At 50.1% G+C, this 12,223-nt stretch overlaps 1 protein-coding gene across 1 annotated transcript in view; it reads right to left on the minus strand.

Annotated features, from left to right (window-relative positions):
• Positions 1 to 12,223, minus strand: part of PIEZO2 (piezo type mechanosensitive ion channel component 2) — a 356,262-nt gene that overhangs the window by 33,149 nt on the left and 310,890 nt on the right. Inside the window, exons 34-37 of the mRNA XM_079108940.1 lie at positions 11,199 to 11,313; positions 6,646 to 6,705; positions 2,866 to 3,032; positions 1,801 to 1,967 (exon numbers count right to left, since the gene is read on the minus strand). Coding sequence (XP_078965066.1) covers positions 1,801 to 1,967; positions 2,866 to 3,032; positions 6,646 to 6,705; positions 11,199 to 11,313 — 509 coding nt within the window. The remainder of the gene's footprint in view (positions 1 to 1,800; positions 1,968 to 2,865; positions 3,033 to 6,645; positions 6,706 to 11,198; positions 11,314 to 12,223) is intronic.

Genomic DNA, 12,223 nt, shown 5'->3' on the forward strand with positions numbered 1-12,223 from the left:
TCTGTGACTTTGAAACATGTAAAGAAGCAAAATTATTCCCAAATTAAAGGAAAAATATAATCTCATTTGTTATCCCTGAAAGACTTCAATAGAATCAGTATCTATTTTGAGAGAATAGGAAGGGATATATTCATGCAGTTTTATCTGTACAAATGTTACATTTAAATCAATATATGCATGGAGATATAGTTTTAAAAATCAAAATGAGATTTCAGCATAATACTATTCAAAGCTTGAGTTTTAACTAATATATATATATTAGTTGTATATATATATAATGAGTAGCTTTCTATTCCAATACATACCATCTGCATCAATGGGTAATTATTGAGTGGCAGAAGACCAGGCCTGATTAAAGGCTTGGAAACAGTAAATTAGCCACAGTTAAAAACATCACTTCAAGGTTAAAAAAAAAAAAAAAAAAAAAAAAAGTTTAACCACCTCTCCCCACTTAGATTGCAATTTTAATTTCTGGATTCCATTTCGAGTTTGTTATTTATCAACCTGTCTCGCTTCCTGCCTCTACTTGTCTGGAAACTTGGTCAGTGTTTGTGAAGGACCAGGGCTTCTCCTGCCTTCAGGCCCTGCCACAGGTACAGAGTGGCCAGGTCAGCCCAGAGCTGGACACCAGCAGGTCAAGGGCACCTCCCTGGTGCTCCAGACCAGCAGTTCAGGAGGCTGTGGCCTGGTCTCAGGCTCGATCCCTTTCTTTATGGGTGTGTCCCAGATTTGAGCCCAGCATCTGGCCTAGAAGAGGTGCTTTATAGCAAGTGTAATGACAATTATTAATACACACACATCCTCAGTGGTATGATTCTTGACCTAGGAGATACAACTACAAGATGGACTACAAGATGGACTCTCTTGGCCGGAGAATCGCCGAGGCAATGCTGTTTTTCCTCCTAGGACAGAGACTCTGCTGGGACTCAGAAGCCAGCTTGACACATTGCTCAGCTGCGACCCACAACACAGGGTGCTGGGGGGCTTCCGGAAGAGTCGCGTGCTGGCTAGGAATGCAGAGAGAAGGAGAGCACACCGCTGTGGCTGAGAGCCTGAGCTCCTAGCTGAGCCAAGGGCTTGGATCCTGGGTCTGCTTCCTCTTCCACTTCCAGTTATGTGCCTGAGTGGGTTTCTCAGCTGGCCCTGAACTGAACTATGTAAAACAGGGATGGCAACAGCCTGCATCTTGTAGGATCTGATAAGACGAGGCCACCCACGTGCAGTGCCCAGTGCTGGCCCACGGTGGACACACAATGCACAGCCACTGTTGGCATAGGTCACCTGCAGTCCTGCTGTGGAACAGTGCAAGCACTCTCAACATTCAAGAGAGGCCGGAAGCTACCAGAATAGTTCCTAGAACTTTTATCCTAAGCCCTAAGGTAACAATTCTGAAAGGAAAATATCAAAGAGAGCAAGAGAAGGTAGAAAACCCGAGTATGGGAGACTCTGTGGAATGGTCATTTTGAAAGGTAGCAGATTCAGTCCTTGGTGCAAATGGTAATTTGGGGATCGGGAAGGGCTGATTTTATTTGCCCCTGGCTTGGAAATCTCTACATGTGCCTGCAAACTACATAAGTGTTTCTTATCCCTTATGATTGATACCTGCTTTCATCTGGCTTGGTCAGGTGAGGACAGTTCCTCTGACATTGCTCTATGGATGGAGAGCACCTGCAGGGCCTGGGACGCCATTCAAGTGTTTGATTAGCTTCCACCTCATTCATTCATTCATTCCTCATATTTGATGACGTCCACCTCATCACATGGGTCAAAGGCAAATGCACTGTTCAGAAAGTGAAATACCTGGAGATACTGTCATGGGAATCTAAGCTATCCATCCTGTGGGCTGTCTGGGCCCCCGGGGTGGCTCCAGGCTGCTCGTCCAGTGTGTCCAGTCCCGACTCTCTGGACAGGTTCATGATGTGGTTCTGATAGTACATGTGGATGCTCTCCCGCGTCGGGACGTTGCCCTGCGGACAAGGGACAGGCCTCAGTTCTCACGGAAGCTCTGCCTGTGCCCTGCCTGCCATTTCTCAGCACAGACTCTGAGCCCGCAGGCCAACTGGAATCAGGACTAAGGTGATCTAGGCAGGGTGGGGTTGACATCAGCTCCTGTGGGGTCATTCATGTCACTCAGCGATAGTAGGAATTCTAAACAAGCAATCCCTGCAATATGTACACAGCTTCGCTAACTCTTAGTAACTGTCCCAGAAATGGACTGTTAAGAAGGGTCTACACATATGTACGTGACTACTGCATATTGTTTCTCTGCACACATGCTAATTTTTCTAGATGTATCAGATGAAACTTCCCAGATTAAAACTATAATTCTTCATAGGACACAGCAAAGTCTACAGGCCTGTAAACTATGGTGAGGGAAAGATACAGAACAAACAGACCAGCCCTGTTTGAAGGTGTGTGGTGTTTGACTACTTACTCCTGAGCATGGAGTAGATGTAAATATACAGAAAAGCAAGGATTTATGTAAGGACTGCCTGGAAAGGAAGGATTCTGCCTTATCTTACTTAGAGTTTCAGATACAGCTTGAGCTTCATTAGGCTGAAATCTGAAATGCTCGAAAATCAGAGACCCTAAGGGCAGAGGTATTGCCAGGTGGCGAATCACGCCCAATCTCAGTGCAGTTGCAACTGAAATGTGCGTCCACTCACAAAGATCTGGCATGAAATGAGCTTCGGGCGTGTGTGGGAGACGTGGGTCCCTGCCCGCAAGGCACGCCATTGTGTATATACCGACGTACACCGGGCATCGGAAACACTTCTGGTCCCCAGCACTTTGAATGGGGCGATGTGCTGACCTTAAACGTCCTTTGGCTGTGGGAAGAAGAAAGGGACTGTGCCCGCACGGTACCTTCTTGATCTCTCTGGTCAGCATGCACCTCTCGATCCTCAGGACGGTGGATATGTCGATGTGCTCCCGTGAGATGGAGTTCAGCCACGTGGTGAAGCTGTCCACGGTTGCCAGGAACAGCACCCAGGTGAATTTCAGGATGTTGAATATCCTTTTGATGATATTATCTGGAGGAGGAAACACACAAGATTGCAAAGGACAGGATGCCGGGGGCGACCGTGCTGCCCTGTGGCGCAGGGGTTTAACCGGAGCAGACCTGGTGCCTGCCCTGTGCCCTGGTGAGCAGCGGGCACCTGATCTTCAGTGTGACGCGGAGGAGGCCCACGGTCAGGAGGCCACCGTGGTGCCTTCCAATGTAGCGGCGGAACCCAGGCCAAAGGAGGGTGGAATTTGCAATGTTTGACCAAAATGTCAGTCAAAAGGGGTCCAGCGTTAGTTGTCCCTTGATATGCAAGGGGACTGTTCTAGGACCCCACGGGTAACAGACTGCCAGCGTTTGGGGCACAGTGTTGGCAGGACCCACACAGGCCTCCCGCGTGCTGTGAGTCATCCAGGTGGCATGGTGTCTGATGCAATGCCAATGCCAGGTAAGCAGTGGCATGCCGTGCTTTCAGGAAGTCAGGACAAAGGAAATGCCGGTGCACAGTCGGTGCGGATGCGATTGCTCTCGGAGCCTTTGTGAGCTGCCAGCGGCTGCGTGTGTGAGGGGGGGAACCTGCAGACACGGGCCGACCGCGACAGGCTCACTAGAGCAGCCTGCCTTCAGAGACGGGCGCTCATGGGCAGCACTGCAGGTCCGCCCGGCTAAGCAAGCGGACGTCGATGCTCTGCTCTTCAGCAGTGCTGCTGTGAACTTGACTCTTCACCCTGTACCCGCCCTGCCACCTTTAAAGAGCTCAGTGTGCGGAGGGTGCCTGTCTGCACAGGTGACCGACTTCCCTCATCCGCTCACACTGAGCTGCCTGTCCCGTCACTCATGTCCCATCAGCAGGAGCCCCGAGGCGCCCACATGCTCGGGTCCTTGTCCTTGGCAGTGGCCATGACCGGGGGGGGGGTGCGGCTGGACGGCTGTCACCTGGGAGCTCACAGACCCCTCTGCCACAGGTGTGGCTCCCCAGCCCTCAGCTGGGGATACCAGCCTGAGCTCCCTGGTGTCATGACAGGCCGAGGTCGCACAGTGGTGACCTCACCTTTGGCATATCCATCAACCTTGGAAGAGGGAATGCCTGTCATTTGTGACAACATGGGTGAACGCTGGGGACATCACTTAAATGAAATGAGCCAGATGCAGAAAAGCCAGTGTGAAGGATCCCTCTGGACTCGGAACTCAGGAGGGAAGCGTGGACCCAGGCGAGCAGGCGTGGGGAGGACCTGGGGAGGGCAGGTGAAGCCCAGGAGGAAGGTGTGGACCTGCAGCCATGTGGGAAGTCCCTGACTCCGGGGTCAGTGACTGTGGGAGGCCTGGGGTACCCCACGAGGCCCCTCAAGGTACCGACTGTGTGCAGAATCGGGACAGACGCGCTCCATCTGCACTGAGCTCTGTAAGGGCAGACTTGAGCTGCCCTGGCCACATGCACGGTCGCCAAGGGAGGGGGCGGGAGGTCAGTTTTGCTGGAGCACAGTCACTACTTCACGATGTGCAGGTACATGGAAAGAGCGTCGCGTGCTCGGCGAACCTACATCCCAGGACAAGCAAAGTGACCATGGCCAGCACCACATAGCTGCCTGCCCTGCTCCCTCAGCTCTGCCAGGGCTCCTCAGTTGGGAAAGGAGCCCAGGTGTGGCTGGCTGGGCCCTGACCCAGTGTGGTCAGACCCGGCCACAAGGGACCGTTCTTGTTCTCCACTAGCCGGTTCTGCTCCAAAGGCCATGGTGTGAATCACAGTTGGCTCTGTGATGACAAGGACAGCTATTTCTGAGGCAGGTGGCCTGGGAGGGAAGCAGAACTCTGAGGCAAAGTCTGGCTCTCTTCAAAAGGAAGCACCTCAGGGAGCGTAGCGTGAACTTCCTGGCCGCTGGACAGGGTCCAGGTGGGCGAGGCAGGGACAAGGAAGAGCCAGGGGCCTTATCCAGCCACATTATGGGGCTCTGGAGCTCCGGCAGGAACTGGGGAAGAAAGCTGGAGGCTGGCAAAGGAGATGGAAGCCAGACCTGGTGAGACGGTCCTGAGCTGCCCGGCTCGGCCAGCCCCAGGGCAGCAGCCAGGGAAGCCTGACGTCCCTCGGTCCCTGCAAGGTGTCTCCTGCCACCTCGGCTCTGCCTGAACCTTAGTGCAGCCGTGTCCCACGCCACAGTCTCACACAGGAGGAGAGGCCCTGCTCTCTGAGCACAGACGCGCAGCAAGGGGACAGTGGCCATGGAGGCAGACACTATGGCCCTCAGTGTCGACTTGAGGGGGAAGTGGCCCCTGGAGGTCGATGTGCCACAGGACAGCAGCTCCGTGTTTTGTGACTTCTCTTTTGTCCTGGCCACAGCTCCTTCCTTAGAAGTGGTAGAGGAACCCTGCTGCTCGCTGTTCTCTGCGGTGGACCTGCTGTCGGAGGAGAACGGCTGCAGTGCTGAGTGAACCACACTACCAGCCATCTCCAACCCCGGAGTCAACCACAGAGGCAGGAGGGCAGGGAGTCAGAACAGACTCTGGATCCGGACTCCTTGTAGTTAAGCCCTAACTCTGTGTGGGGGTAGGACCTAGGGAAGTTAGTGCATCTCCTGTGCCTCCATTTCCTTATCTGTTAAATGGAAGGAGAGTTTTTGAGGAGGTTGAACCAGTGGATATGGCTGCAGGTCTTGGAAAAGGGCCTGGACACCAGGTGGGTATCTAACGGGTCAGCTGCTATCAGCACACGAAGCTTTCAGGGAAACAGACTATCCGGCTTCAGGCTGCCCATCCAGTTATCTGGAAAAGGGGGTGTGGGTGGGGACGGCAGAGGTGTTAGGATGTCTGCCCCAGGCCCACTTGGTGCCAGCAGATGGCAGCCTTGACTGAGGCGGAGTATCAGAGCCTGTCAGTCACGCCGAGATGCTGCACGGGGTGGAGGCTGGGAAGCGCAGGGAGAGGCTGATTTGGGAGGTTGCTTCTCATCCTACCTGGAGAGACCCTCTCCAGATCTCGTGCTTGGTGCAACCCAAGTGGGGCCTGGACTGGGCCGGAAGTCTGCACACAGGGCCTGTCCCTTGGTGCTGCGGGGCAGTGGACTCCAGCTTTGAGCCCGCTTCCCACCCCGCGTCTTCTCACCTGCCGCTTAGTTCCTTCAGTGCTTTTTCAAACAGTAACTGATGCTACATTTCAAAACAACTAAAGAATTTTGAATGTTCCCAACATAAAGAAATGACCGATGTTTGCACATACGTTGACTACCCTGATTTCATTGCCACACAAGGTATACATGTAGCTAAACGTCACCCTGCACCCCATACATATGCACAATTACTAGGCACTGAGAATATAAATTGAAAAGGTCATGCAAAAAAAAAAAAAAAAAGAAAGATTAATTGCCAGTACTTTTTCTGCCACTCTTTGATGGCTTCTGGGGACGTTGGGCTTTGCTCACTAGAGCCCCCTCTCCTTGGGCTTTTCAAACAGACACTAATCCAGCATTTTCCCAGGCAGCACCAAGGCTAGGGTGCTTGTGGAGTCCCTGCAGTTTCAGCGGAGGTGAGATAAGAGGGATGCTGGTTGTTTAGCAAGCTCCCGAGACAGAGCTGTTCAGGGCTTCCCGGAGTCTTCCGCTGGGCAACTCCTGGGCAGTTCTCACTTTCAAACCCGTCTCTGGTCCTCACCTGGTCCATCGGACTTCTTCTTGACTGGTTCGTCCTCTTGGTCTTCCCACTCCACCGCACCTGCCAAGTGTTCCAGGAAGATGAGTTAGGTCCTTCCGGTAATGAAATGCCAAAGCTACTCCTCTAGGTTAACGGGAGGTTTATGATGCAGTGCAGGGTGTCCTGCCTACTTTAAGAGCTCCTGGGAAACATACGAATTCAGAGTTCAGGTTGTCAAGACATTTTCTTGCTGTGCATCATGACTGCACATGACAGCGGGCTTCATGGTGACAGCCCGACACAAGCAACCTGTGGCTCCCTTCCGCCCTCCCCTGCTGCCCTCCTGGCCACGCTCACGTCTCCCTTCCGTCTTCAGTATCCCCTCCACCCAGAGAGGAAACGCACAGCCCTCGACTTTCTGAGTCTGGTTTGTCTCACTTAATCTGATGCTCCAGGGTTCAGATTTTCTTCACCAAAGAATTGGAATTATACGTCCTGGTCAAGTCTGGCTGGCTGGCTGTTATTAGATAGCTTATGAGTTTTGTCTGATCTTTGTATTTTTTAATAGTTTAAAAGGTCTGTATAAGAGTGGTATTTTGCACATGTAAAGATCATGCTAAATCCAAATGTCTGTGGCCGGAGCTAAGCCCGCTGCGAACTTCCTACGGCCCCTTTCACCTCCCAGGTACACAGTCGAGTAGCAACGGACACCATGGATGGCCAGACTTAAGATATTTACTACCTGCCCTTTTCAGAGAAAGTGTGCCAACTCCAGATGTATACTATGAAATTTTAATTTTTAGGTCTTTGGGATGATGTTAACCCATTTTGGTTTGCTATATCTGAATAAGACATCACAGGGTTTCAATTTGTTTCTTATCCTATAATTTAAGGTTAAGATTGTCAGATCTAGCAAATAAAAGTACAAGACACTCAGTTAAGTTCAAATTTGAGATGAAGAAGAAAAACTTTTAATGTAGGCATAGTTCATAAAATTCGTGCAAACTGTACGTAAGCTGAACATTATTTGTTCCTTAATTAGAAAATTCAGATTTAACTGGGCATCTTGTGCCTTATCTGGTAGCCCTGAAACAGCAGGTTTGAAAAGCTGATCTGACTTCAGTTAGCCTTTTCAAACTTGCCGTCTGGTCAGTCTTATGATCCCATCTTATTTTCTATAGTGGTTTCACTTCCTGCCTGGTCAGCAAAGCCAACCTGCTCTGGAGCCTTCAGATAGGACTGTGGTGCCTTTGGCCAGAATCCCATTCCGTACACCCCAGTACGTCCGATCCGCTGGAACACAGGCACTCCCGTCTCCTTTGGGTCCACACTGTTTGGCCTAGCTTAGGTTTTCAGTGCAGCTTTGTAGTTCCTGAGTCACTGGATTCTTTTTCCTGTATTTGTCTCTGGGCTGGTTAACACAAGGGGCACTAGAGCCCAGGAGTCTGGTATGGATTCTAGACCTGCTACTTTCTGAATGGCTGTGTGACCTCAGGCATGTTGCTTCCCTCTCTGGGACCTCACTTGCTCATCTGCAAGGCAGGGCTAGCTGAAGGCCCCTGGGCTGTGGTAAGCAGCCCACAGCCGCTATGCTGAGCACTGAACAGCACCTGCCCCTTCAGACATACTGTGTGCTTCATGTGTCCAGAGGGAACTGAGGAAATGTCAGCTTGGTCCAAGAAGGTACCAAGTGGATCTTTGGGGAGCGGGTGTGGATTTCTTCCAGAGCCAGTGTGTGTACACCATTGCTGTCTTCGGTTTGTAGGTAAGGAGCAGAGCACCTGCCTGGAAGTCACCTTTACAACATGCAGTGCTGAGCCAACTCCAAGACGACCAGGGGACACCGTTGTGGAACTGGCCAGAGTGTTGGACGACCAAGTGTTTGCGAATAACAAACATAGTTCAAAAGGGGTAGTGATGGCAGCTGGCCTGGCTAAATTTCAGAGCCAACACCATAGCTGCTGGACTAGGAGCTTGTGGCCCAGCCTCAACAGGAGAGTGGAGCAGAAACAGCCCCGAGTCACACCTGGGGACAAGTGGAGCTCAATGCCCACCAGAGTGGAATTTAACGCCAATAGAAAGAATCACTTTATGAGTAGGGATAACACAGTTTCGTATTCATGTGAAAATTTAGAAAAGATCTCTATTTCATGGAATCGCTAAAAATTTCAGATGTAAAAAAAAAAAAAAAAAAAACTAAGTAGGAAATACAGGAAAATGTGCTTAAGTTTCAGGTGAATAACAAGCACATGAAGTCCTTAAAATTACGATGAGAAATTTAGACACATAGGACATCGAAAATTAAAAATCATTCCACTGCAGCATACCACACACCAAGTCAGAGTGTAAGCAGCGAGCAGGCAGAACACGTGTGACACCTGAGAAAGGAACACCCGCCAAGAGGAAAGAGCCAACATCCCAAGAGCCACACGGAAGAGCACGAGTGCTCAACCTCAGATTCCCAAGTTCTAGAACACCCGAGATAGAAAGCGCGCAGCCCCTTGGAATCACCCAAAGTTGGATGAAATGGAGGCCATCTTCTCTCGTTGGAAAGACAAGACAGGAAGAGCAGTGACACCCGTGGACTGAAGCCATGGGGGAGGACACCCCTGCACAGGACTCAGGGATCTGGTCACTGAGCCCTCCTGGGAAACGTCGGGACGATTAAGCGCCACGTCCCTCAGCCCAGTAACCCGCTTCTGAGAACCGACTCCTCAGGTGCGGAAAGCTCACGTTCCGCCTTGGCTCACACCTATGCCTGTGTGACATGCCGTTAATGACAGTACAGGAGTTACTTGTGGAGCCTCAAGTCAGTCTTGAAAACCCGTAAAGGAGACTTCTGGCCGTAACAAAGGCGGGCAAGCCCAGCCAGGGCTTAGGGTTTGCCGCTTCTGCACCTGGGCAGACCGAGGCCTGCCTCCTTGCCACCTGTTACACAGAGTGTGTATTGCTTTTGTCTTTTGAAACTAAGTAAAATAATATTAAGGTTGCCAGGACATATGGGGGTGGGGGAAGAAAGGTCAAAAGGACGAGAGGTTGTGCAACTAAAGTTACTTTAGAAATTGTTTTCTTTTTACTTTTTGACTACCTTTTTAATTTCACAAGGAATCTGTGCATACATTTTCTTCCTAAATAATCAGAACAAAACAGCTCATCTTGACGGTACCAGGTACCACCGAGGCTCCACTCTCTCAGTAGTAAGCACTGTCACTAAGGTGCCGAGTGTCCTTCCTGATCTTCCGCTTGCCTTTGGACACCATTACAGTACAGGCATCCGTTAAGATGCAACTTTGGACCTTGGTTTCCTGTTTTGAGAATGGTTTCACCATGTGCACGCAGTTGTGCAGAGTCGTTGTGCACTTTATAGTATGTTGGGGTCGCTCTCCACACCACTTCAAAGCCACCCTTGCCACTTTAAAATAACTGAACAGTGTGACATCATCTGTTGACACAAATTCACTCTATTTTTTTTCTGAATATGGACAATTAAGATGTTTCTGAACTTTTGTTCTAAACCCCAATGTTCGATGGGTATTCTCGGACGTGACTCGGCACACGTACATCCACTCCTTCCTCTAAGCCACCCACCCATGGGGGGGCTGAGCTGTCATGCTACACGGACCTTGAAGTTTTAATAGCTGCTGACATGCAGCCCTTCCGGGTGGATGTGCCCCTTTACAGCACCACTCAAGGCCCGTGCAAGTACCTTCCTTCCCACCAGTTCCCCAAAGGGAACCTGTCTTGGCTCTTGCCGATCCAACAGGTAAAAATAATTCAAAGAGCCAGTATGTCAAAATATTTAGTTTGTATTTCACATATTGCTAGTGAGACTTGGCACCTGTTGGGCATTTTTGTTTTCTGGTCTGTGACTTATTTCATTTATTGGGTTGAACTCTCCTTTTGTTGCTTTTTATGCATTACTCTCATGCCCAGAACACTAATCTCCTGTGTGTGTGTGTGTGTGTGTGTGTGTGTGTGTGTGTGTGTGTGTCCATTTACGTTCACATATGATGAAACAGGATCCCGAGTGTGCAGCTTGCCCTTCAACCTGGTTTGGTGCTTGGTGGTGTTTTCTCCTTAGAAATGTGTTCATGTCTTGGCATAATGTTGAATTGAATGTTGGCAATATGTCCTTTTTCTTTTTCCTAACTTTATTTTTTCAATATTTTTATTTGTGCATTAGAGAATATGTTGTCTATTTTTTGTGTATTCCTGAGTATTGTTTAAATATATCTCCCCAACCTTTCTTTTCTGAATCAAATTGCTGAAGTTTAGCTCTTCTTGACTTTTCCCAAGAGCAGCTTCTAACTTAACTCGGGAGGCCCTGTCTTTTATTCCTTTTCTGTTACTTAGTATCACCTGAACTCAGTTCACTTCCTTCCATTTTCTCCGGGTTGATTTGGCTCCTGTCTCCCCTCCCCACCTTCTGGGATTTGGTATTTCTCTCAGTCCATTTGTGTGCCCAGCTCTGAGTGCTGAGGGACAAGTGAGGGTCCCCTGGAGCTCACCTGCCCCTGCAGGCAGTCTGCCTGGGTGGGCCCAGCACTGGTCCTGACTGCTGTGCCCACACTCACCCTCCCCAGAGCCTTTGCGCCTCCGCTTCTGCTCTTCTCTTGCGGACTTTTTCTTCTCCTTCCGCCTCTGGCGGAGTGCTGTTTTAGGGTCAGTAATCCACGCTTGATAGACAAACTGAAGGGAGAAAATTCAATTATTTTCCGGCCTTTTAGTCATTTGAAATGAAAGAAAAGGGACCTACGTGGAGCTTCCTAACTTGGGGAGATATGCAGTGTCTTCTAACACACCTCCCTCCCGCTCTCCATAAGCTGGGGGTGCTATTTCATCCTCTGGAGGTGTAACAGGAAAACGGAAGTTATGAACACATATTTCAGTTGGTGTCACAGAGGATCGTGAGACAGACTTGGGGTACATACAAACCATCGCTTCTCCCGAGTCCCAAGCAGCACAGCCATTTGTGACACTGCATTGCCGAGTCTTTCCACTACACATAGTAGGAGCGAGTGGAAGCCTCACTAAGTGATTCTGCCAGCACACAGAAACTTCTGGGTCAAACCAAGTGCTTCTCTACCACCTTACTTTGGGGAAATGGTCTTGCCCATTCCGGACCTCCCTGTGCATGGCGGCCTTGCCAGCAACTTGAGAGAGGGCTTTGCAGATTGATCAGTATTTTTAGAGGAAAAATCATGTGACAGCAAGGTTAAGCAGTTATTCCAGAACAGCAAGGAAGAAAACTGTGGTGGTTTTGGTGTCTTTTCTCATTTGCACTCGAGATCTGAAAACAGTGGCACGAACATACTACAACCGATAATCAGGAAAGAGCGATTTGAACAGCCTCCCACTGAGTCTCCAGAATCATGCAGAAGAAACGAAAAGAAACCCTGACCCAGGAAGTCAGCCCTCTAGCAACCAGGAAGCCAGGCACCATGCTCCTCATGCAGCAGAGACGCGCCCGGGCCTCAGGGAAGCTGGGTTTCCTACGGTGACGATAACGTCAGGCACGCTTCATGGGAACGCTTGGGAACCCAGATATATTCATTTCATCCTAAGTTATTTTCAGGTTTCTGGAATCTTTGAAAAACAC

The sequence above is a fragment of the Sciurus vulgaris genome (assembly GCF_902686455.1).
Source record: "Sciurus vulgaris genome assembly, chromosome: 13".
NCBI lineage: Eukaryota > Metazoa > Chordata > Mammalia > Rodentia > Sciuridae > Sciurus > Sciurus vulgaris.